The sequence below is a fragment of the Lactuca serriola genome, chromosome 8 (assembly GCF_051521515.1).
Source record: "Lactuca serriola cultivar US96UC23 chromosome 8, Lser_US96UC23_V15, whole genome shotgun sequence".
In the NCBI taxonomy this organism is placed as follows: domain Eukaryota; kingdom Viridiplantae; phylum Streptophyta; class Magnoliopsida; order Asterales; family Asteraceae; genus Lactuca; species Lactuca serriola.
The window spans coordinates 9,144,590-9,168,127 of NC_136415.1; the positions used below are offsets into that span (position 1 = coordinate 9,144,590).

Here is a 23,538-nt window from a genome sequence, read left to right on the forward strand (position 1 = left end):
ATATTTTAGGATCAAGTGAAGAATGCATAGGGGTAAGAGGATCTTTTTTCTTTTAGGTCAAAAGAACCATACTCCCAAATAATGTTTTGTTTATATCTATTCTTACCCTTAAATATTTAGTCCTCTAAGATCTTGTAATCCTAGTCCTTTTTTAAATAACTATAATATATTTTGAGAATTTTTTATTCTATTTTAAGATAATCGAATTCATCTCTTTGTATTTGTAGTTTGTCAATATCAGATTTTGATTCAGATTCTAGATAATATAGATTCTAAATCATCTCTTGTAATAGGCTTTGGGAAGTTATTATTCTATTTATTCTAATTTATGAATTTTTTTTATTGTGGTTATGGTTAGTGTTTGATCCAAAATCATTATAGCTTGGGATAACAATGAACTTGTTTACTGTAGTTTGACTTAAATGTTTATTTAAAATTGTTTACGGTAGCTAAGGTTAATTTCTGATACGCGTTGAAAACTAATGAAATTTTTTGTTTTTGTTGGTGGTTGTTGTTAACCTAACGGTCTGATTAGGTTATCTGATATTTTGTATTTTATATAATATCAAATTTCTTGTCTGAAATATACTAGAGGTTACTAATTGAAAGTAAAAGAACATAAACTTTATTTGGATTATGTACCATGTTGACGGTTATGTTCTTTTGTTATTTTATCTTAAAGTTACTATTCTGTGTAATGTAAATAATTCCTTGTACATATTATATTTGTGTAAAATTAATTGTGAAAAAAATGTAATTCTTTAATTATAAATTATTTATTAAATAATTTTAATGTTTTTAATTATTCTCATAATGTTAGAAATATTCTATTATTTTGTTCTATATTAAGTTCAGAACATAATTTTTTTTAGTAATGTTCTTTTTACATAACTGCTTGTCTATATCCTAACTTAATTGTTTTAATAAAAGTATGGTTTATGTTTTGATGCAGATGAAATGAAGAAGTTACTAAATCAAGGGAAAAAAGAGTTTTTGATTCTAAAACAAAGAATGTTCAACAACTTCTATCATAAAAAATAAATAAAGAGCAAAAAAGATCATAGTTCATGATACCTTATCTGATTGCTCGCCATTTGATCGAGAGGCACCAACAAAACATAAACAGATACATATGACATTATTGTTGTCATTTTAGAATATATGATGTATAATGTTGATATTTAATTATGTATATGTAGGATATTCTAATAGAATAATAATGTATATTGTCTATTTTCAAAAGTTACATGTAGAATATTCTGACAGAACAATGTTCTAAGATATTTTAAGTTTCATGTAGAATATCCGAATAAAATAATTCTTAATTAAACTTAGGCTTTTTCTATACTTTGATAGAATAATGTTCCAGGATATTCTAAGTTATATATTGAATATGCTAATAGAATAATTATGAATTAAATTTAGGCTTTTCTTTTATATTCATGATATGTTAGTATTTTAGTTAGGGAACTGATTCGTACACAACATTTTTTCTCCATACACAACAATTTGTGCTTTAAAATGTTGTATTTTACAACTCTATAACGCATAAATTGTTGTGTATGGCAAAAAATTGTTGTGTACGAATCACTATTCTAAATGTTCAATATTTAATAGTATGTCATTAATATGTAATTGTTATGAAATTGTGTGGAATATTTTGACATTAAAGTGTAATATTCTAAAATTATGTTATAACATATAATATCAACTTATATTATGAAAGATTCTAATATTATATGTAATATAATGGATTATCACCTTATAATGTTATAAGAATGTCAAGAATAATTTATAGAAAACAAAATTGTCTATGATTAATGTGTAATATTCTGAATTTATGTATAATATTATGATATTAACGTGCAATATTCTGAATTTATGCATAATATTATGGTATTAATGTATAATATTCTGAAGTTATGTTATAAGGTGTAATATTTTAATTTGGGTCACCCTTCCTTTCAAATGTGTAGGAAACCATAGTTACAAAATTTTCAAACCAGTGAAAATCACATAAGTTGATAGAGTGAAATGAAAGTTTTTAGGAGAACTATCAACTTGGTCTCTAAAACTTGAAAGGTATTTTAAAAACCCAATAGTTTGAAAATCATATTTAATGTTTGTACCATAAAAAATCTATCATAATATTACAATGTTTGATAAAAGGAGGAATGATAGATTTCAAATGGGTCTTATAAAGTTATAGTCAGATAACATTGCACTAGAAGTCATAAACATGTCTTAACATATAAAATCTATTACATATTCATTAATCTCAACACCTCTTGTCAAAAGCGTTTGGTTTGAAACATTCAAGTTGCTTTCAAGTTGGGATTCATCAGCTAAAATTTTCTACAAAAAAAAAATGAAAGAATTTTTAGAATCGATAATAGATTAAAATAAATACAATGTTTCTATATAAGTGATTCAAACTTAACATTGGTTATGATTTACAAAATTATATTCATAACTTTCAATGATGGTATTCAATTAATCAATGTGTAATATTCTGATAGACAATAACACCGTGTAATTACATATGGGTTTTGGTATCCAATCAATTTAATCAAATTAATGTGCATAAATAGATAACATTACCTTGGATTTATGAATTATTTTTCCATTGTGATAAACTAATGAGTCATACATATCTATTATCATAATTGATGTAACTCTATCATACATACTTATTATCATAATTAATGTAATTGTATGTATGTTGAATATTCTATAAGAATAATACACAATGTTTGATGAAACCAGAATATATAGTATATTTAATATAGCGAACTTTTTTATAATAATAAAATAATTTAATACATATTGATATAATAATATTACACATTGACGGTTGTTATTCAATAACATAATATTAACCCTTAACACATAATTTTAATATATTACACAGTCATATTAGAATATTACACATTAAAATGAATATTAGACATGGTATATCACAATTTAGACATGTTCCACCTAATATATAACATATATGAAATCAAACTACTTGATTCTTTCAACAAAAAAAAAAAACAAACTAGAATATAACACTATATATCTCTCCACATTGAATATCTAGAATCCTCAAAATGAATAACCATTAGCTAAAATGAATTCAATGCTTGAATGATATTCTTATTCAACATCATTAATTTGAGCTACGAAAAGAAATATCCAATTAATATTTATCATTGTATATTGATTTACAAATTATATTCCAAGCACAATATTAAAATATGAAACAATAAGAATAATACACAATGGTTGATAAAACCATCATATATAGAATACTTAACATAAGACAATAAGCATTTGTTTACTTTTAAACTTATCGATCTTTTTATAATAATAAAATAATTTAATACATATTGATATAAGTATATTACACATTGACGATTGTTATTCAATAACAATAGTAGAATATTAACCCTTAATGCATAATTTCAATATATTACGTAATTATATTGGAATATTATATATGATTTCAGAATATTAAACATTAACAAGAATATGAGGACATGTAATATCATAATATTAGACAATAATAACATAACATATAAAATATATGAAATTAAACTACTCGATTATTTCAACAAAAAAAAAATATAACATTATATATCTCTATATGTAGTATATCTAAAATCCAAACTAAAAAACCAATAGTTGAAATAAATTCAATGCTTGAATGAGATTCTTCTTCAGCATCATTAAGTTGACCTACAAAAAGAATATCCAATTAATATTTATCATTATATAACGATTTACAAATTATATTATAAATATGAGAAATATGGAATTACGTACAAGTAATGTTTTTAATTATTTTGATAAAAATAATGTATTGTGTAAAGTAATAACAACAGGATGAAGATCACAATAATTTGCATTTTTTTGGAATGTTTCAGTAAAAACACAATGTTAAGAGCTTATATGCTCATAACTTATAATTATTATGAACTAAAAATACATTATGGTATGATTAATATTCTAGAGTCGAAGTTATTTAGACCATTGGATTCAACCGATGAACAACTATGATCAAGATCAGTATTTCAAAAAGTCATCATTGGTTAGCCACACAAAATCCTAACTTTTTATAGTGACCTTAGTTTTTGCAGTAACTTGACACTTAAAAAATAACAATCTAAAAGTAATAAGCACATTGAACAAATAAAATTTACAAAAATGAATGTTAAACCCAACAATGAATGGTTTCAAGATGCCATTAAAATTGCAGTAGTTTAACCATGTGAAAGATGAAAAATCTAGATATAAACATTAGAGACTTACCAAAGAAAAATCTAGATATATTTAATTTGACACTATAATGTATTTCAATTAACAATTTAAGTATTTTGTCCAAACTGTTCAAAAATTATAGCTTTAAACTGATAATAGTTTATATACAACAACATTTTAAATCTAATAAATTAATTATAATATGTTAAAAGTTAAAGACAGAACTTTTTAATTAGAAGTAAATATATTATTTTAAAATTGAACTTTATTAACTTTATTAATCAACTTATAATCATTATTAGAAAGACACTACAATTTATCACTTTTAATTACTTACAAAAAAATTGGGTTATTTAAGTTAAATGAAAATTTATATTTAAGTTGACCCTGTAATGTTATATTTAAATTAATAATTTAAGTATTTTATACAAATTGTTCCAAAATTGTATCTATAAAATAATAATGATTTACATCCAATACTATATTAAAACTAATAAATTAAATATAATATGTTAAAAGTAAAAAAAAACATAACTTTATAAGTAGAAGTAATGATATTATTTTAATATTGAAATTTAGTTTATATATGATTACACTTTAGGTATGATATTTATTTAACCTTATTAACCAACTTATAATTATTATTAGAAAGAAATTGAAAAGTCATGAGAGTTTCAAATCAACGCGGTGAAAGGAAAAATGCTTCATTTATAATATAGTATGATATATATATATATATATATATATATATATATATATATATATATATATATATAGAGAGAGAGAGAGAGAGAGGTAGGTTCAAATGTTTCTCACATCTATTGTGTGCTAGAATGCACCAATAAGAATTGAGTAAGCATTAAATGTATATTAAATGATATCCATATTTATAAATCATTTTTATGGAAACTAATTTAATTCGTCATTAATGTCAATAATAATATTTTTTCAGAATGAATTCATATATAAAATAATAAGAGTGTATTCTAGGAGAACGAGAGTATATTCTATTAGAATACACCCTCATTCTTCATATTTCATACAACTTTATTGTATTTTAAGTGAATGGGTCCTGAAATTATGTTATTGCTGACATAAAAACCTAGATACGAATTCATTCTGAAAGAATACTATTGCTGACATTAATGACGAATTTAATTAATTTCCATAAAGAGAAAAATTATAATTATGGATATCATTTAATATACATACAATTATGGAAACCATTTAATATCTATCATTATTTAATTAAATAGTAATATAATTTTACTAAATTTCTATTGGTGCATTCTAGCACACAATAAATGTAAAAAACACTTTTAACCTAACCCTATATATATATATATATATATATATATATATATATATATATATATATATATATATATATATATATATATATATATATATATGGATGAGTGAATATACCCTTAAGGGTATATAAGCTTAGGTACCCAAACTTACCATACTATGTCGTTTTGTATCATTTATATACATTGTAATATTCTAATGTTCTTATAATTCAACTTATAACTTGATTTATTTCAAAGATTTTTATAAATTTCACATTTATCTTCCTCTTACATAATTTTCATTTTCAACTATAATATATATAACTTAGTAGGAAGATAATATTGAAAATTTGAAATTGTGAAAATAAATCAAGTTAAGGATTGAAGTTTTTAAGAATATTATAATGAATATATAAAAAAAACGATGTATTATGGTGAGTTTGGGTACCTAAGCTTATATACCCTTAAGGGTATATTCACTTTTCCTATATATATATATATATATATATATATATATATATATATATATATATATATATATATATATATATATATATATAGACACACACACACACACGTTTTCAAACGACAATATAAATTGGAGTTGGTCAGTATACCAACATCATATATTTATCTACCAAAACAAAAGACCCGTTTAATTATATTTCAGACGAACGTTCCGAATTTATTCTTCGTATCATGGACATTTCATATTACGTATTCATATTTCGGAATCTGAGTACCATTCAAAAATCTGTTTTAATTGATAATCTAGATTTATTTTTTCTGTAAAGAGTGATACTAAAATGTACTTGTATGATCATAATGGATATAAAAAAATCACATTTCAGAGTTGTTTATCGTATTCCAAAATTCTTATACGCAATCCGGAATACGGAAAATTGTTTGCAAACTAAAATGCAAGTAAATTAAATAGTGAAACTAACCTGGTTTGATGAATTCCTAACAGAGAAGAGAATGCTTAAATTTTTTTGAAATTTTGGTAGCAAAAAGTTTGGAATACAATAGTGTCCGACATGTTGATTCTTGTTTTGGTGTGACCCTGTATACATAACATTGACATAGTATTAGTTTGATCGGTTCCGAAATAGCCATTCGTTATCAAATGGTTAGTTTTACAAAAACAAAAAAAAAGGTTAAAAAATTGTTATTATTATTAAAAAAAACACCCTAAAATATATGATTAGATTACTTAGGTGTTGTTTGTTTTTTTGAGGCAAAATGTCTGCAGTCTGCAGACCACATCTGTAGACCTCTGCAGTAGAAGAGGTGGACCAAACGTCTGCAGTCTGAAAAAAGAAGACTGTTTGTTTTTTTAACATCTGCGAGCTACTAAAATAAACTGAAATCTAAATAAATTAATATTTTTAAACTTCAAAGTGATTTTTTAATACTTTTATGACTTTGTTATAAATAATTAACGAATCTATATCAACTTTTATGTATTATTGTATAAAAAATAAAAATAAAAATGTAATGAATTAACGGATATATTTGATAAAAACCAACTTTGGTTGCAAAATTATAACTAAACATTATAATTAGTAATCAAATAATTTGATACATAAATAGATGAAAATAAACTTCAATTTTTTCAATTAAATCCATTAAAAACGTACCATGCATATTTTCTCGAGAAATTGACGATACTGTATTAAATAATGTTTTACAAAATTTGGCAAAAAAATATAAGAATATATTATGATTTTTTTTTCATATTTATATAAAAAACTTCAACGATTATTATTTTAATAAATCTTTATTTATAAATTTGTCAAAAATATCATGTTTGTATTGTCGAACGTTTTTTTTTTAAGTTTTGTAATTTTTTTTCAAATTGTTTATTGTTAATAAAGTTAGAAAAAATATAAATGAAAAAAAAAACTTTAAAAAATAAAGATATATATGTTTTTTTAGGCTAGAAGATGTCTGAAGATGTTAGAAGACTCTGGTCCACATCTGCGCCAAAAAGAGGGCGTGCAGACATTTTTAGCTCTGCAGTCTTCAAAAAAACAAACCGTCTACGAAGACTAATGTCTGCGCGGCGCAGAAAGAAGATGTCACGCAGATCTGCAGACAAAAAACAAACACTACCTTCATTCCTCCTCCCCCCACCCCATCCCCCTTATAATATTTATGTTAGTTTTATGGTCTATTATATATATATATATATATATATATATATATATATATATATATATATATATATATATATATATATATATATATATATATATATATATATATATATATAGGGGATGGTTCAATTGAGAAAAAAAAAAGGTTAAGAATGGGGGAATCATTCTCAGCCAATCATTTATTTTTGCCGCAAAAGCCTCCAACGTACCGGCGGAAATGGGAAACGAATGCACATGTGTTTTCCAACATAACATATTTCCTTAAACTATGCTAATTATTACCTTAATATATACAAAAACATAGTTTTTTTCGTTTTTTTTTTTTAATTTTTATAAGCTATTTTTATCAAAAAAATGATTTTAAATATACCAAAATTCATGATTTTTTATTCTCTACAAATAGACATCCATATTGATATAGTTTTAAGATAAAATAAAAATTTTATTTTTTTATATTTTCAGCTATCGTTATTCATAAATGAATAACAATGCATCAGGTTTTATTACAGTACATTCGTTATTCACTTATGAATAAAAAGTATGATTTTTTTTTTTACAATTTAAGTATCATTCATATATAAATATAACATATAATAAACATAGTATATTCATATTTTAATATTGGACGATGAATTCACTTGTGAATATTAACATAATATATTTACTTGTGAATATTAGATGGTATATTCACTTATGAGTATTAAAGGATATTTCATATGTGAATATGACATAGTATTACATGGTATATCACATGTGAATATTACAGAGTATATTCACTTGTGAATATTAGATGATATATTCACTTATGAATATTACACAGTATATTCACATATGAATATTACAAGGTATATTCACATATGAATATTGAAGGTATTTTGACAAATATATATAATTTTTATATGTTATTCACATATGAATAACATACAGACTTGCATATTTGTTTTGTGTTTTTAATAATCATATACTGATTCAGGTGAGAAAACATATTCATATGTAAATATAACGTGCTAATTTAGTTTATGCATTTCATCAAACAGTTGGAGTGCAAACAAGTAAACTATTTTAAAAATGTTAAAACATCAATTTATCAATTCCAAATCATCATATACTTCCGATTTCGACTTCAGATGCGACATCCTATCTCTGATCGATTTCTCAATTTGATTTTGATTTCCGAAAATCCGATTGGGAACCTGTGATTACCAATTCTAAGTCCCTCAATGTCGACTGTGACTGCGAGTCCATAACTCCGATTCCTATTTCATGAACAACGAAGAAATTCCGGTTTAGTTGAAGAAATCTGGATGCTTATTGAAGGTTGGAGGAAAAAATTGATGATGAACGAACAATTATCGAATTTTCTATAGTTACGTATTTGAGATTGAAGGTTATTACGATATTTACAAGTTTGTCACCGTGTCTTTTATGCTTAGATTAAATGAGTCGCTGAGAATGATTCCCCCATTCTCAACCTTTTTTATTTTCTTAATTGAACCCACCTCTATCTCTCTCTCTCTCTCTCTCTCTCTCTCTCTCTCTCTCTCTATATATATATATATATATATATATATATATATATATATATATATATATATATATATATATATATATATATATATATATATATATACTTGTTGAAAATATCTTTTAATCCGATAGAAATTAAACTGAACCATACCAAAAAGGGACTCAGTCATCGACAACTTCCGGAGATGCTGGTAATTGGACCGGCAACCGCCGTTCGCATTCCCGCCGGCCGCTTTACTCGGGGCTGCTGTCTCCTTTCGAAAGCAAGCAACGTTTTCGTTCCCTGGTACTACTTGCATACCTACATCTTACATATGAAGGTTTGCAAGTAGCCTTCGTAACTACTTGCAAACCTTCAACATTTCTCCCATTCAACTGCAATCGTAATAACTACATACATTCAGATTTTGCAAATATAATGTTTCTTTGAGATTACTCTCGCTACAGTTATTACAAATTGTTAGATGTACGCACCTAATTTTAATTTTTAGCTGATAATGTTGAAGATAATGTTCTAAAAATCGTTAAGCTAGGCTGATCTTATTTTGTGAATCGACTGAGTGTAGGAATACGATTACGAGAAATAATAATTTGACAAAGGATGGAATTAGAGCTTCCGCCGGGCAGCTGTTAGGTCCTGTTGAACAGGCAAAGCCTCAGCTGTATCATCCGTTAGAGGACATTTCAGATTGTGAAGAATCGGATGAGAATGGGGACGCCATACTTAAACCTGCTGAAACTAGTCGGACTATTATCGAGGTAAATTTCACACATGTAAACAACCACCTACCTAAATTGACACTTTCATAGATGTAAATTGATCATAAGATGTTATTTTCAGACGAACAGCAAAGGTTTGCTTATGTTCTCAGGTCTGGTCAGTGATGAGGTCTATGAGAATGTGTTCTTGCCTGATTTGCCTTATGTCAAGGGTGAACATGGAAGTAAGTTCTTCCTCACTCCGTCTTTCTATTGTGATACCTCTTGTCTTTTTGAATATAATTATTGGCATTTTTTCAGATATATATTTCCAAGTGAAGAATGATGAAGATGTTCTGCAAGCTCTTGCTTCTGGGGATAACCTTGTGGTAAGATTAAGAAACATGATCTGTTGCTGTTGTGAACTTTTGTGAAAATTAAAAAAAAAAATCAATTAACAAACTAGGTCAATGCAGCAAGTCATAATAGGCTTAGACACCACAGAAATGGTGAATGAGATGGAGTCGTTAGGTCAATCAGACGATGATTCTGATTTTGAGGATGAAGATAGTGATTTTGAAGATGATGAGAGTGACAACTATGGAAAGGTGATAACTGAAACTTCATTGATTTTATTTCTCTTCTTTCATGTTCTTGATCATGCTTATATGTTTGCAGGATTGGGTTTCAGTTCTAGATGATGGTGATGAAGATTCTGACAGGTCCCTTGGTGATTGGGCAAAATTGGAAACCATGCGATTGTCCCATCCAATAGATTTTGCTAAACAGCTGGCAGATGTAAGCATTATTTACTGTAAAGTGTTGTTATGAATCCATAAAAATTTCTAACTTTTTTTTTGTTCTTCAGTTTGTATCAGAGGTTCCTATAAACTACATGGACCAGCCTCCTTCTGGGATTTCTATTCATGGCCTTCTGAGACCTGCATTTGTTGGAGAGAATTCAAAACAAGAATTGCAGAAGGATGAGAGCTTTGGAAATGGGACTTCATATTATAAGTTAGAAATGATCAAAATGCAATTGATTTCAGCACATGGAAATCAGGTATTTTGTGATTTTAACATACTACCCTTGAGTTTTTTTTTTCTTCATATTAAGTCCTCTTTGTGTAAACCTTACATAAGGTCTCTTTTCTTTTCTAGACAGAATAAAAAGGAGACTAAATGACAATTTTACCCTTAAATAATTTGGTAAATTTTATAGGCTTATGTTGAAGTGGAAGATTTTAGCAGGTCTGGACCCGATGCAGTTGCACATTCAGCTGATAAAATAATATCTCGGATAAAATCTGGTGGAGATAAAATGACACATGCTTTTAAATCGTTATGTTGGAGATGCAAAGGCATTCAAGTGGAGGTAATCTACTAATCCCTTTTATCTTTATATATATATATTTTTGATGTTTTGAAATGAAAAAAAATGCTTTTTACATGATATATATAATTTTTATAATTTTGTTGTTGCTAAATGCTAATTGTGTGGGGAAAATTATAGGAGGTGGCTCTTATTGGTGTTGACAGCCTTGGATTTTACTTACGAGTGTGTTCTGGGAGACAAGTTGAGACACTACGGTTCACATTTAAGAATCGGGTAATTACTAAACCTCATTTGTTACATAGAACAGGTTGTATTGTGTTTGACTGAGACTGATGCCAGTGGGATTCGTGCAAAAGTAGTATTAATGTTTTGGTGGGATTGCAGGCGTCCTCGGAGTATGGTGTTGAGAGCCAGTTGAATGGATTGCTCTTCCCTTTAACCATGAGCCAGCAGCTGAAGAAAGAAGTTAAACTATGAGTGGTATAGCATAGAGATGTAAAATAACTAACATAAACTAATATCTTAATAACATTTAATGATTTATGACGTGTTAAGTGATTTTTTTTACATAATCAGTATTTTTAAATTACATGATTAAAGATATGAAGACATAACTAGTTACTAAATATTTCATCAACAACAAACCCCGAGAATTCCATTAGAGTGGGACAGGGGAAGTAGATGCCGATAGTCATGCCTCCACCAGGGGTGAGTGACTGTGTCACAGGGAAGACCACCCTCTGATATGAGCAAAACGGAAGCCTCTACATCTGTCTAACACCTGTATTGTCTAACGCCTGCAATGCAGAGTGAACAACCTGTATGTAAACGCTAAACCTAAAAGTATGACTTGTAAATGAGTAGTAACACGATTAGTAATAGATTTTTCTTTTGTACATAAAAATAGTTAAAACTCTTCTATTTATATTCAATTATTTTGAATTACAAATAATTTTTTTCGAAATTTTCACTCTATCAATAGAAATTCATGAGTTGCTCCTCTATCAATACAATTTAGACACTTTCAAAGTGCATACAAATCCATACGAAAGAAAAAGACCTCTATGTGGGTCAGTAGGTGGTTGTCCCGAACGTTGCACCCCTAAACTTGGTATATGTCAACTTTAAAAAAAACTTCTAACATTTTTATTTTTTAACAATATTTTTCTCAAGTTTAAAATTTTACACTTTCTAAGTTTCAAATTGATTCAAACCGAGGCAAGGCTATAAAGACGAATTTAAACTGAAGCAAGAATGAAGCGAAGGCGCCTTTTAATCCATACCAAACACAGTTTAACCAAACCTTGGGGTTGAGAACTTGAAATATTTTTATGCACGTTTAATAAATTGTTTAAACTATTATTTAGTCTTGTAAATATATTTATTTATTAATAAAATGTTATCATTATTATTTTTATATTTTTGTTTTATCATAAAAAAATATACGATAAAAATCACCCAAATACTCTTACTAATGCTGTCTCTATTTGGAAGTAAAATGAATCTCTTGTTATAAACTTCTTATATGTTCTTAAATCTTAACTGTGGGATATTTTAACAAAAAAAAAATGTTGTAAAAAATATTGAATTTCACACGTGTCCACTAATCCACTTGTAAACTAAGGCCCAAAATAGAAGTCTTGAAGCCCATTTACTCTAAAAAGGACGGGCTTCTTCTTTTCTTTGCACACCCAACCCAAATTATTCCTATTTATTTATATGTAATTCTAGGGTTTCTGCCTTCTGGTGCTGCGCGGATTGTAAACAGGAAATCGCAACCTCCATCTCTTCTGATCTCTTCCGCCTTTCCGAGCAGCAACCATGGTAATTCTACTTCTTCTTCATAATTCTAACGCCATCAGTAATCATCACTAGAAAACAATTCTTACAAGGATTTCAGATTTTATACTCACTTCTGTTGCTATTTTCAGATTATCCCTGATAAGAATCGTAAGGCGATCTCCAAGTACCTCTTTCAAGGTCTGAAATTTTCCCTTTTTATACTTGTATTCATGTAAAGTTGAGCGTTTCATGGAGATTGACTGTTGGTTGGCATCTATATTTATATGTAGAGGGCGTCTGTTACGCCAAAAAGGATTACAACTTGGCGAAGCACCCGGACATTGATGTCCCAAATCTGCAGGTGATTAAACTGATGCAGAGCTTTAAATCAAAGGAATATGTTCGCGAGACATTTGCTTGGATGCATTATTACTGGTACCTCACCAACGATGGGATCGAGTTCCTCAGGACTTACTTGAATCTTCCTTCTGACATTGTTCCCGCCACTCTCAAGAAGTCCGCCAAGCCCCTTGGACGTCCCATGGGTGGCCCTCCCGGCGACCGCCCTCGGTAGCTATTCAAACACTATCTACATCTTCAGTTTTTAGGTTTTTTCAAGTCTTTGAATTTGTTGTTCAATTTGTGTTTGTGGTTACTTATAGTGGTCCGCCAAGATTTGAAGGAGACAGACCGAGATTTGGTGACAGAGATGGCTACCGTGGTGGTCCTAGAGGTCCTGCCGGTGAATTTGGTGGCGAGAAGGGTGGAGCACCGGCTGATTACCAGCCTGCTTTTAACAGGGTAATCTTTTTTTCAAACACTTTGTTTGCGTTTATAATAGTTTACTTACTGGTTTATGAATTATCATCCTCAATTTTTGTGGTAGAGATTTCAATTAGTATTAGATATGAGCTAACATATTTATTCTCAATTTCACTTGAAATTGTAGTTTCATCAAAGCCTGTTATATAGACCAAGTTCTTATGAACATAATAGAGTGCCCCTTTTGAATTCATTTCCTTAATCATTACTGTATTTTTGGGTTGATGTTTTTCTCAAAAATGTAGAAATTGTCATCTTTTTCTTTTCACATTTAGTATGTTTGATTCTCATAGATAGAAATAGTAATGCTCTGTTTTGCATTTTCATTCTGTGTGCTGCTGCATCATTTTTAATAGCTAATAATCTGTAATACCTTGTTATGAAGTAAGTCAGTGTTGTCTAACAAATACAGTCTACTGAAAATTTCAGGGTGCTGGTGGAAGGCCCAGCTTTGGCCGAGGAGGTGGTGGTTTTGGAGGTGGTGCAAGTGGTGCACCACCAAGCCCAAGTTTTTCTTAAACATTCTATTTGTTGCTCTAAGTGTTTGCAGACTCTAGTTGAATTCTCTAAATCTTATTTCAGTTTCTGTAATGCTGTTTTTTGTTTCAGCTATCATAGCAAATGGAGGTTATACAATTCTACAATTTTGTTAATTTTTGAGTTCCATTTTCACTTTGATGATATTTTTTAAGTTTAAAATGCATTTAAGATTTTAAGTGGAATTTCCCTTTTGTACTGTGGAAGCTTTGGTGTCGGTGAGAGGTTTGCTATCGGTTGTTTATAGCCAGACTTTAGCGGTTCCATTGCCTTCCTCCATATGTTGTATTCCATGATTTTTTTTTTTGTTTGAGCTCTTATTCAGATTTAAGTTTTTCTTTTGATCTTCATTATATTTTCAACTAAATCCTTTTTGCATATGGTGTAACTTTAAGGTGGATGGTGGCTTAATGTTTAACAAGAAGATGCTTTGAAAAAGGTTTTAATTTGATTTAGTTTTTTGAATAATAAAAATAGTTTGTGTTTTCTTTTTGTCGGCTCCAATCTTTGTATAGGCCTTTTATCTGGTCAACAAAGTTATAAATATTAGTTGATTTTTAAACATATAAATATTCATATTAGTTGATTTTTAAAAAATGGTTGCATTAAGGTCTTTTGAAAAGACATCGTATTGATCATGCTAACAACCTGAGGGCTCGTATTCTCTTGTCGGAGTACCAATTAAGTTGTTCATAGAAAAGTCTTAAAATTCATATCTGAGAAAAAATCATGTATTAGATTGTTAGCAAAAATAAAAAAATAAAATAAAGGGATAAAATAGAAAAGTTTTAAAATCTGTATCTAAAAAAAATCATGTATTAGATTGTAAGCAAAAATAAAAAATAAAAATAAAGATGTATATGTTTTGAAGATACTAATTAGGTGTGATTACAACTCATTTCAAATTATCCTCCCACGGGGGTATTTGTAACATAAAAAAATCTAAATTAAATTTCTAGAGAATATTAACAATGATAATTAATTCCCACATGATATTTGTAACATAATAAAGAGTAAATTACACGAATGGTCCCTATGAATTTGTTCGTTTGGTCCCTAATTTATTTTTTTAACTCGAAAGGTCCTTATTGTTTATTTTTGCTACACGATTTGTCCATGTCTTGTCTAAAGATACTATTTTGCCGTAGATTTTTTTTATCTATTTAAATAAACACATCCCAACCCCATCTCTCACCTTATCTTACCTACCCCACCATTTCTTATCGATTTAAATAATAGTTTTTTTTTAGGTAAGAAAGAGACCAAGCGCATAACAAAAACAAACAGTAGGGATTAAGCGCGTAATAAAAACAAACAATAGAGACCTTCCGAATTAAAAAAATAAGTTAGCGACCAAACGTGCAAATTACCCTAAACCATAGGGACCATTAGTGTAATTTACTCTAAAAAAAATTACAATTAAATTTCTAAAAATATTAGTAATGATAATTAATCACCCTTAGTTATAATTTGTAATTATATATTAGGGAAATCTCCAGAAAAGTCCCAAAGTTTTAGATCAATTTATGATCTAGTCCTAAATTAAGTTTCATTAATGAAAAAGGACAGCCGGCTATTGTAACCACTTTAACAATTTTTTACCTTTTGCAGTAGGTTACATGCTGAGGTGGCATGTCATATGGACTGTTTGGCTGAGGTGGCAACTGATATGGCATGCTCTTTCATTATAATGTAAAAAAATTGATTTTTTAGAAAAAAATAGGTGGGGACTCGAACGTGCGATATTCCACTCCCAAACCATACACCTTACCATGTGATATGGTAAGCTAGAAGCATTTCTTTGCTATTACTTCTTCAGATGTATTTATAAAGTGTAACGCCCGTAGATCCGGGGTCGAAAACGACTTTTCGGCAAAAGATTATTTAGAATAAATAATCGTAACCAAGTTGTAGTATATGTTACAAGGTTTCCGTACATATAAAGAACGCCGAAATTCGAGTTATAATGAAGAAGTTATGGCCCGTCGAAGTTTCGAGACGAAACCGACACGATACCGGGAAACATAAATAGTGAATTTACGATAGAGCGTGATTTAGCCTTAGCAATCTAAATGAAAGTCATAGAATACGTTAAACCGAGAGCGTCCATAAAAAAGAACGCCCAAATCTGACTTTGTATGAGGAAGTTATGATTTCTCGAAGTTTCGGCTTAGCGGTATACAACCCGAAATTCGAATAATAGATCGAGCGGTTTTTAGCCGACACGACCTAAACGGGAATCGAAGATCTCGTTAAGAGTAGCGTAACGAGAAAAAGATGGGCGAAAACGGATGCCGGATGAAGAAGTTATGAGAATTTAACGGACCAATCTTGTCCCGACCTGTTAAAAATAAAACTTTTAAAATAAATTCAAAATTAGCCGACGAAGTCTAAACGAAAGTTGTAGAGTACGTTCCCGCCTTCATGTGGATATAAAAAACGTCGAAAACGGAGATTGTACGCGAAAGTTATGAATTTTTAGAGTTCGTAGTCAAATTTGTGAAGCCTGTTGCTCTATTGATGACGTGGCAAGATCCTAGTCGTTGCTTGCTGATCACGCCTCTCTTCGGATGAAGGACACGTCGCCCTTCGCTACGCCCCGCGTTCGAGGATAAGTACGCCCCGCGTACTCCGATCTTATCCGGTTCCGGTGCGAGCCACGTGCGAGACAGTTGGATGCGATTTGGCCCCCTTATCCGAAGACTACGCCCCGCGTAGTAGGACCGAACGCCCAGCGTAACCGAGGAGCTAGGCACTATAAATAGATGTGCGACGCTGCCGTTCTTCTTCACCCCAAAACTTCTTCTTTCTCACACTAATTTCTCTCTCTAAGGCTCCTAAGCCCCCCTAAACCCTAGGGAAACCCCCTAGCTCCCAAGGGAAGTCCCGAGGCTCCCGGAGTCCCGAGAAAAAGGGTCTTTCGGTTTTGAAATGCTGCTCCGAGCAAAGCCCGGTTTTCTTTAAAACCCGCTGTAAGTGAGCTCTGCCTATGCAATTTTTAATATAGCTTTCGAATAATTATAGTAATGTTATTAGGTCCTTAAAATAATTATTTGGGCTATTATTATGAGTTATATAGTGTTGTTATACGCTTATATAATAATAATAGTCAGACTATTAATTTGTCGCGGTTATTGTTAGACTAAACCCTACTGGTATTGATACTTGGTTTTATCAAAGGAAATTGTTTTGAGAGTATCGAAGCGTTGTCCGAGTACCGAGGCACCACCGTATCAGGTGAGTGCATAGTTACTTTCATCTTACACTTAGATATGAAGTATTTTATATAAACTACGTGTTATGTGGGCATATTATCTGAATACTTGCTATCTATGCTGGATGAACGTTTTATAAATGTTTTAAATGATTTAAACTGTATACGTATTTTATATATACAAATATGTTGGGTATGACATGGGTAGATGAATGATGAGAGATAAAAGATGATGTGACTAAACATTGGCAGCTATAGACTTAGTGCCTAATAAATAACATCGGCAACTATGGACTTAGTGCCTATTGGACAAACACTGGTAGCTATGGACTTAGTACCTGATAGGAATTGGTAGCTATGGACTTAGTACCTATTAGATAAACACTGGTAGTTATGAATTTAGTAGCCGATGAATAAACTATAGCAGCTATGGAATTAGTGCTTTACGAATGAGCATTGGCAGCTATGAATTTAGTGTCAGTCCTATAACCCTGGAAGCAAGGGACTTCGGAATAAACGAATGCAAGAAAGATGGGTTATTGGGTCGATTGTTTGATTGTTTAAACATAATAATTATATTATTGTGGGTTGAAAACCCTATGTACTCACCAGGTTTCCCAACCTGAACCACTCAGTTTATTTATATCACAGGTGTTGATATGAAGTCACATTACACTGAGAGATTAAAGAGATGTAGATCACTAGTGTAAATAAATGTAAGTTCCATTTATGCTTATGTTTATGTATTGACGATGACATCCCAAACGTTTTAAAATGAATAAAATAAGTTTCTTCGAAAATGTTTTAATAACGTATTTATCGTGTTTTTCTGGGAACAAATTCCGTAACATTTTTATGAAAAAAAATACTCTGATTTTTACAAAGCATAAACAAAATCGGTCTTTTCTGGCCGTGAAAAATGGGGATGTCACATAAAGTCTTTATAATTTACCCTTAATTACCATCAGAAAATTCACATCTTTCTCCCACTAACCCTTCTTCTTCTCCGATCTTTCTTCTAACTTCGATTCTCTCATCTCATGTCATTCTTTTCACATTCAAAGCCTCTCTCAAATGGGGTTTCCAAGAATCTTCATGATTTCACCAGAACCAACGTACTCACCATTGATGTAGGTGGTCAACTCTTTCAAACAACCATACAAGTCCTAACCCTAGTTGGGTCCAATACCCTTTTCTCCAACCTCTTCAATTCTTCTGAACAACCGCACAATCCTTTTTATTGATAGAGAGTCTGAATTTGTTTTCGGTTCTTTTATCTATATTAAGAACTGGGAGTCTTCCATCAAAAGCTTTGGGATTCAAGATATTGTTTTTAAAGCGAAGTTTTATGGGGTTGAACATCTTCTTGTTCAATTTCAATCGGTGTCAGTTTTAGATAGGTTTCGGCGTACGTACCGACGAATTGGAGAAAGAATTCGAGTTTCGACAGGGTTTTGGGGAAGGAAATAGAGGCAAGACTAAAGGTATATCGAATGGTCCTGTTGGGATGATGTTGTAACGACCAAATTTTCACGTCCAAAAATTTCATTTTTGATTAAGTGATTTGCACAACATTTGTAACAAATATCATCCGATCATATCATTTAATAAAAACATGTCTCGTATCTGAAAACCGAATCGTAAAAACATAATAATGTCAGAGTACAAATCCCAGAATAACTCATAGTGCGGAAAAACAAAGAGTGTGTGTAGGATGTGCCGCTACCGCGCCAGCTCCTTCCCCTTCGCTGAAGAGGTACCTGAAACCAAAACTGTAAACTGTAAGCACGAAGCTTAGTGAGTTCCCCTATCGTACCACATAACATACAATCACATAGCATACATACTGTCGGGCAATTCTGGGGTGCCCGACATACCCGGTTCGGCCATTCTGGGGTGCCGACCTACCCATGCGGGCATTCTAGGGTGCCATCCTACCCATGTCAAGCCATTCTGGGGTGCTGACCTACCTGTCGGTCCTAACAACCGACCCTCGGGGACTATTCCACCCCTTACTGCTACTATCACATATATCATAACATAAACATACTATCATACATATCTGGGGTGTCTGAACTACCCTTCGGTCCTAACAACCGAACTTGGGGACTATTCCCCTCCTACTACCGCTATCACATATAACATATCATGCCAGCGTATAACATATAATCGCATAATTTCAGACATATCTGGGGTGCCTGACCTACCCTTCGGTCCTAACAACCGAACTCCACTACTATCACATATAACATATCATGCCAGCATATAACATATCAGGTAGTAGCAAACCTAGATGATATCACAAAGATAATCATCTAATCACACCACTCCTACTGCTAGACCCACCGCTACTGGAAGGTAACTCACCTCGTAGTAGCTGTTGATCTGTGCGGGAACCCTCTGACTGCTGCCGCTGCTGCTCCGGAAATCCTCCGACTATAATTCCCACAAAACACTTAGTCATACACTGCTAACTGCTCTTAGGATAAAATGACCATTTTACCCTTGACCAAATCAAAGTCAAAGTCAACTTCTTGTTGACCCGACTCGCCGAGTTGGCTCACCAACTCGCAGAGTCCCTATCCTTCCATTTGTCCTTATACCTGTCTCTACTCATTGAGTTAGGCGACGACTCGACGAGTTTTCCTTCTAAATGAACATCGACTGAATCCTCATCCGACTCGCCGAGTTGTATGAACAACTCATCGAGTTTATCTTCAACTGATACACAGGTCTTGTCCTTGACTCGCCGAGTTGTATGAACAACTCGTCGAGTTCATCTTCATCCTTAAGAAGATTGCCTTGGACTCTCCAAGTCTGCTCATGCACTCGCCGAGTCCCATGAACTTCTAGAACAATGGCTTAGTCCAGAACCTTGGGTTACTCCCTGGGACTCCCTAAAACCTTTCCACATTTATCTGGGTCCTTTATGACCCTCAACTGATATGGGACAGAAACCTTGGACTCGCCGAGTCCAAGAATGGACTCGTCGAGTTTGTCACATCCTCTCACTAAATCTTCAATTTCTGATGTACAACCCTTGATCAAAAGATAGATCTATGCTTCTACAATCGATCTAGCACGTAAAGTTACAACCTTTACGTGCTTGCGGGGGACTTTGAGCTCAAAAGGTCCTAAAACAAGCTTTTACAATGCATGGGGCCTTCTTTGAGTGCAAAAGCCACTCCTTTTTGCCTTGTAACCCCTATAAGTACCTAGATCTGAAATATCAACCCCAAACCATGCTTGTAATCATGGTTGGTGACCAAAATGGCTTAGAAAAGCCCTAAAACTCCACAAAATGGGATCTATCAAAAGAACAAACAAGGTATAGACTTTATACCTTCTGTAGACTGCAAATGATGCTCAAAATCGGATCCTTCTAGCCTCATCTTTATCCTTCAAGCTTTTTCCTTCGTTCATTGGGTCACAAAAACACCAAAATCACTCCAAATGCATTAGATTGCTTCAATAACGGCTAGGGTTTGTTATGGGGGTCTTCTGGGAGCAAATAGGACGAAGGAGGCCGAGTTAAGGTGCTTAAATAGGGTGTAAACCCTTGGAGTAAGGTTTTTGTCCAGACAGGGCCTACTCGCCAAGTCCGGGACCCGACTCGTCGAGTCCACTGCTTAAACCTCGCGTTTCATCCCGCTTCTACTCGGCGAGTTGGTCCTTCAACTCGCCGAGTCCAAGGCCAAAATGCAAAATATTTTAAGGAATTAATAAAAGAATACGTACCAAGAACCAGGTGCTACAAATCTCCCCCACTTATTTTAGACTTCGTCCTCGAAATCTGCTGCTCGATCCTGAAATAGCTCGGGGTAATGCTCCATCATCTCGTCCACCGGCTCCCAAGTCCACTCCGACCCCTTCCGGTGCTGCCATTGCACCTTCACGAGTTCCACCCTTTTGTTCCTCAAATCCTTCGACTTCCAGTCGAGGATTGCCACTGGTCGCTCAATGTAGTTCAGGCTGCCATCAACCTGAATGTCCTCCAAAGGCACCAATGCGGAGTCGTCCACCAGGTACTTCCGCAACTGAGAAACATGGAAAGTGTTGTGTATCCGACTGAGCTCGGCTGGTAGATCCAGCGTATACGCAATCTTTCCCACCCGGGCTATAACTCTGAACGGTCCAATGTACCTGGGGCCTAACTTGTCCCGCTTCCTGAATCGGATAACGCCTTTCCATGGCGACACCTTCGGGAGAACCATATCCCCGACCTGGAACTCCAAGTCTGATCGGCGCTTATCGACATAGCTTTTCTGCCGACTCTGAGCAGTGTGAAGCCTGCTTCGGACCTGCTGAATCTTCTCTGTCGTCTTGAGCACTACCTCAGTGATCCCCATTACCCTCTGGCCAACCTCGCCCCAACATATCGGGGTCCTGCACTTCCTCCCATATAGCATCTCGAAGGGAGGACGATCAATGCTCGCATGATAACTATTGTTATTGGAGAACTCTGCCAATGGGAGGTAGGTATCCCAACTACCTCCAAAATCTAATACGCATGCTCGCAGCATATCCTCCAGGGTCTGGATGGTCCACTCGCTCTGATTATCTGTCTGCGGGTGAAAAGTGGTGCTAAAGTGCAGACGAGTACCCAGCTCATCATGAAACTTCTTCCAAAACCTGGAAGTGAACTGCACATCCCTATCTGAAATCACAGAAACTGGCACACCGTGTCGCGCCACCACCTCCCGGATATAGAAGTCGGCCAACATATCGGCCGAGATGCTCTCCTGAATCGGGATAAAATGGGCGCTCTTGGTCAATCGATCGACGATGACCCAAATTGAATCCACTCCCCGCGCGGTCCTGGGAAGCTTGGTGATAAAATCCATCGTGATGTCTTCCCATTTCCACAGCGGAATATCAAATGGCTGCATCTTGTCGTGTGGTCTGTGATGCTCGACCTTGACTTTCCTGCAGGTCAGGCACCGCTCCACGAACCATGCCACATCTTGCTTCATGCAGGGCCACCAATAGTCCAGACGAGGATCCCTATACATCTTTGTCGCCCCGGGATGAATGGAGAATCGGGATTTGTGCGCCTCCTCCATCAGAACCTGGTGCACACCTCGTGGTATGGCACCCACACCCTATGGTGTAGTGTCAGTAATCCTTGGCTGTCATAGTCGAAGGAGAAAACCTTCCCCACGATCCGCTCGCTCTTCCGATGTTCCTCCTTCATGGCCTCCTGTTGGGCCTCCCGAATCCGCTCCAACAACGGAGTCACCACTGTCATCCTCAGGCAGATATCCCTGATCGGCGCAGCCTTGCGGCTAAGCGCGTCGGCCACCACATTGGCCTTCCCCGGGTGATAAAGGATCTCGCAATCGTAATCCTTTACCACGTCCATCCACTGACGCTGCCTCAGGTTTAGATTCGGCTGATCCATGAGGTACCTCAAACTCTTATGGTCCGTGTAGATGGTACAACGAACCCCATAGAGATAATGACGCCAAATATTGAGGGCGAATACAACAGCCCCCAACTCTAAATCATGCGTCGGGTAGTTCGCCTCGTGAGGCTTCAGCTGCCTCGACGCGTAGGCAATACTGCGCCCAAACCTGAGATGGATGCATCACAGTACACAACAAAATCCTCCATGCCCTCTGGCAGGGCTAAGATTGGCGCCTCGCACAATCTCTATCTCAGTGTCTCGAACGCGGCCTGCTGCTCAGGCCCCCAACGAAAGACCACGGCCTTCCTTGTTAGCCTGGTCAGGGGTACGACTATCTTGGAGAAATCCTGGATGAATCTCCGATAGTAGCCGGCTAATCCTAGGAAACTCCGAATCTCAGATGGAGACTTCGGAACCTCCTATCTCATCACAGCTTCCACTTTGGCCACTGAGATCCTGTTCTGGTTGACGAGATGCCCAAGGAACTGCACCTCGCGCAACCAGAACTCACACTTGGAGAA

General features: G+C 33.3%; 2 protein-coding genes across 2 annotated transcripts; both read left to right on the plus strand.

Annotated features, from left to right (window-relative positions):
• Positions 1 to 9,340: 9,340 nt before the first annotated feature.
• Positions 9,341 to 11,809, plus strand: LOC145070767 (uncharacterized protein At3g49140-like). Its single transcript, XM_079017728.1, has 10 exons — positions 9,341 to 9,506; positions 9,787 to 9,979; positions 10,062 to 10,164; positions 10,241 to 10,308; positions 10,396 to 10,527; positions 10,598 to 10,717; positions 10,788 to 10,982; positions 11,142 to 11,294; positions 11,433 to 11,528; positions 11,640 to 11,809. Exons 1-10 carry the CDS (start codon positions 9,406 to 9,408, stop codon positions 11,730 to 11,732), a joined length of 1,254 nt encoding a protein of 417 aa, XP_078873854.1. The 5' UTR covers positions 9,341 to 9,405; the 3' UTR covers positions 11,733 to 11,809.
• A 1,143-nt stretch (positions 11,810 to 12,952) lies between these two features.
• Positions 12,953 to 14,512, plus strand: LOC145068443 (small ribosomal subunit protein eS10z-like). The gene is made up of 5 exons (XM_079015412.1): positions 12,953 to 13,079; positions 13,187 to 13,235; positions 13,328 to 13,607; positions 13,700 to 13,838; positions 14,289 to 14,512. The coding sequence occupies exons 1-5, from the start codon at positions 13,077 to 13,079 to the stop codon at positions 14,376 to 14,378; spliced, it is 561 nt and encodes a 186-aa protein (XP_078871538.1). The 5' UTR covers positions 12,953 to 13,076; the 3' UTR covers positions 14,379 to 14,512.
• Positions 14,513 to 23,538: the final 9,026 nt, after the last annotated feature.